The 2,428-nt window shown below is 39.0% G+C and overlaps 1 protein-coding gene across 1 annotated transcript in view; it reads right to left on the reverse strand.

The window, feature by feature from the left end:
* LOC106299401 overlaps positions 1-1,321 on the reverse strand; it is a 3,779-nt gene extending 2,458 nt beyond the window's left edge. The window contains exon 1 of the mRNA XM_013735493.1: positions 840-1,321. Coding sequence (XP_013590947.1) covers positions 840-1,184 — 345 coding nt within the window. The 5' untranslated portion in view covers positions 1,185-1,321. The remainder of the gene's footprint in view (positions 1-839) is intronic.
* Between the last annotated feature and the right edge of the window lie 1,107 nt (positions 1,322-2,428).

The following is a 2,428-nucleotide window of genomic DNA, read 5'->3' on the forward strand; positions in this document are numbered from 1 at the left end:
GGGAAGTTCTAACAAAGCGACCGGTGACGGAGACAGAGCGAGACAGGGGAGGCAGCAAGCTGACTAGAGCCGCATCAGCAGCGACGCATTACGCTCCAGCGAACCCTCCGAAGTGAACTTGACCCAAATCCACCCGACAGTCTAACCTAGATCTACCATCGAAACGGCGCCTCCTGTTCAGATCCGAGAAGCCATGACCTCGCCATCACTCCGGGGAAACTGGGTACGCACCCAGAGACCGGTTTGGTTCGTCGAGATCCGGCCGCTATCCCGACGAAGAACTAGAGATGATGAAGTAAAGAGGGTGAGGCAAATCGGAGCTTGATAGGGTTGAGGATGGATAAAAGGGCGATTTTAGGGGTGGCGACCGGCGATAACCAACCACCGCCGGCCACCAGAAGCAAGCTACGAAGATCCGGCCGAGAAAAAGAGTGGTTGAGGGGGAGAGAGACTCGAGATGATTTTCTCTCACCTCTCTCTCAAAAGTATGTTTTATATGTAAGGTGAATATATATTACGATCAAATATATTATATTTTTTATAGCAAGAAAATATAAAATTATATGGCAATACACATTTTATTTCTGTAAGTGTTTTTTTATCTGTATAAATGTTCTCTCTGGGGAAATTATGTAGTTTATAGGCTAATCTCATGAATTATGTAATAGTCTTATACTCCAGTTTTCTCATTTGAATTCTACTAGTAAACCATATATATATTCAGGTGGAAATTCAAATAACCTAAAACAAATATCAAAACGCAAAACTAAACCAGGTGGAAATTCAGCACACAAACAAAGAAAACACACAAAATAGATAGCATGATGATATAGACGTACGATGGAAGGGACATTGATGGGTCGTGAGAGACAAAATTCAAGAGGGACATGAAAAGGAATAAGAGGACTTCCCACGATCTTCAACAACGCCACAAATTCATTATCTGATTTTGACTGCATATGCATATTAACATTACTCATCGATGACGAAGACGCCGGCGTTCTCATGTCAGCAGCGACTGCGGTCACGACGGCATGGGCCTTCATAAGAGCATGCATATTCCTCCACCTCCCCGTCGCGTTGCTTCCCATCTTCGTAAACATTTCTTCCGGCACAGGAACCTCTAAAACCGTCTCTAACCCGTCTTCATCGTCTAAATTCGGACAAAGCTTCCTCATCTTCATCTCTTAGTTTTTTTGTTTCTTGAATGATCCGAGAGAAAGAGAGGATTAGGGTTTTCCTCTTTCTCCGAGTTTTTATTACGGGAGAGAGATGGGTAGATTTTGGAGGATCATGAGGATTAACTACAAAAATATTCTTGATTATGTTCTTGATCGTTTTCTGTTGGCCGGCTTTTATATATAACTAAGGTGCTCCTTGCTCGTAGCTATCGTGAGAACACGATTTAGGAGGATCCATCCAAACTATATACTGATGTGACATATACATGAATTTACGCTTTTGTGTCTATGTATGGACGGTGACAGTTGACAAGCTATTTATATTAATTCGCATACGGATATTTATGTGTGTTTATGGATATACATTATGGTCGTGTGCTTCATATGTGTACGTGGAAGAATAATACTAGTTGAGGAATAATATCTAAATGTATACAATCGGAGTGATAAGGCAGGAGACAAATGTTTATAATCTTTTTGTTTAATTAAACGCCTTTTAATCTAGCTAGTTGTTATTCTAAAATATTATTTGTTCATGTAGAAGTGGACTATTGTACTTTATGATTATGATGATTTAAAGAACATGTCTCCTTTGAACTTGAAACCATAGAACAAAGGGAATCAGAGGAAGAGACAGGACTGGTAATTGAACGTATTCTTGCGAAAGCAATTCTTATTTTTTCCCAACTAAATATTACAGATTTTGTATACTCTCCTATTAGTTTTTGATAAACAGAGTAAAAACAAAATAAAAAAGAGAACTGTGGCAATGAAACTGCACGTGTAGTGAATATGAATCGCTGGATCATGTCGCTTTGTATTTGTGTGGCCACTGCGGTAGGACCGTGCGTTTGGCATTTTTCTTAGATCAGATTCAAGTCTCATTTCCCAAAATACATAAGGCTTTTTGCAGAATTGACCTATAACTTAAAGTCAAACACAAAACTAACCTTCTTTTTTTTTGAAAATTGGTTTTGCCCTATTCACCCCACAAGTTCATATAATTTACGAAAATGCTATCAATTTTTTTTTCTTTTTTTTTCCGAAAATGACATTTTTACTCTCTCACCCTCATCATCTTCAAGTAATTACAAGATTGCCATTGTCATCAATACCACAACCACCATGAACAACCAATTTGAAGCTCTTAATGCTCCCAAAATCGATTTACCCTTCTTCTTTTTCCATTCTTGTGAACTAAACACAACATATCTCTCACTTTCTCTCCACAATGAGCTAAAAAAACC

Source organism: Brassica oleracea, chromosome C6, assembly GCF_000695525.1.
Source record: "Brassica oleracea var. oleracea cultivar TO1000 chromosome C6, BOL, whole genome shotgun sequence".
NCBI classification, from domain to species: Eukaryota; Viridiplantae; Streptophyta; class Magnoliopsida; order Brassicales; family Brassicaceae; genus Brassica; species Brassica oleracea.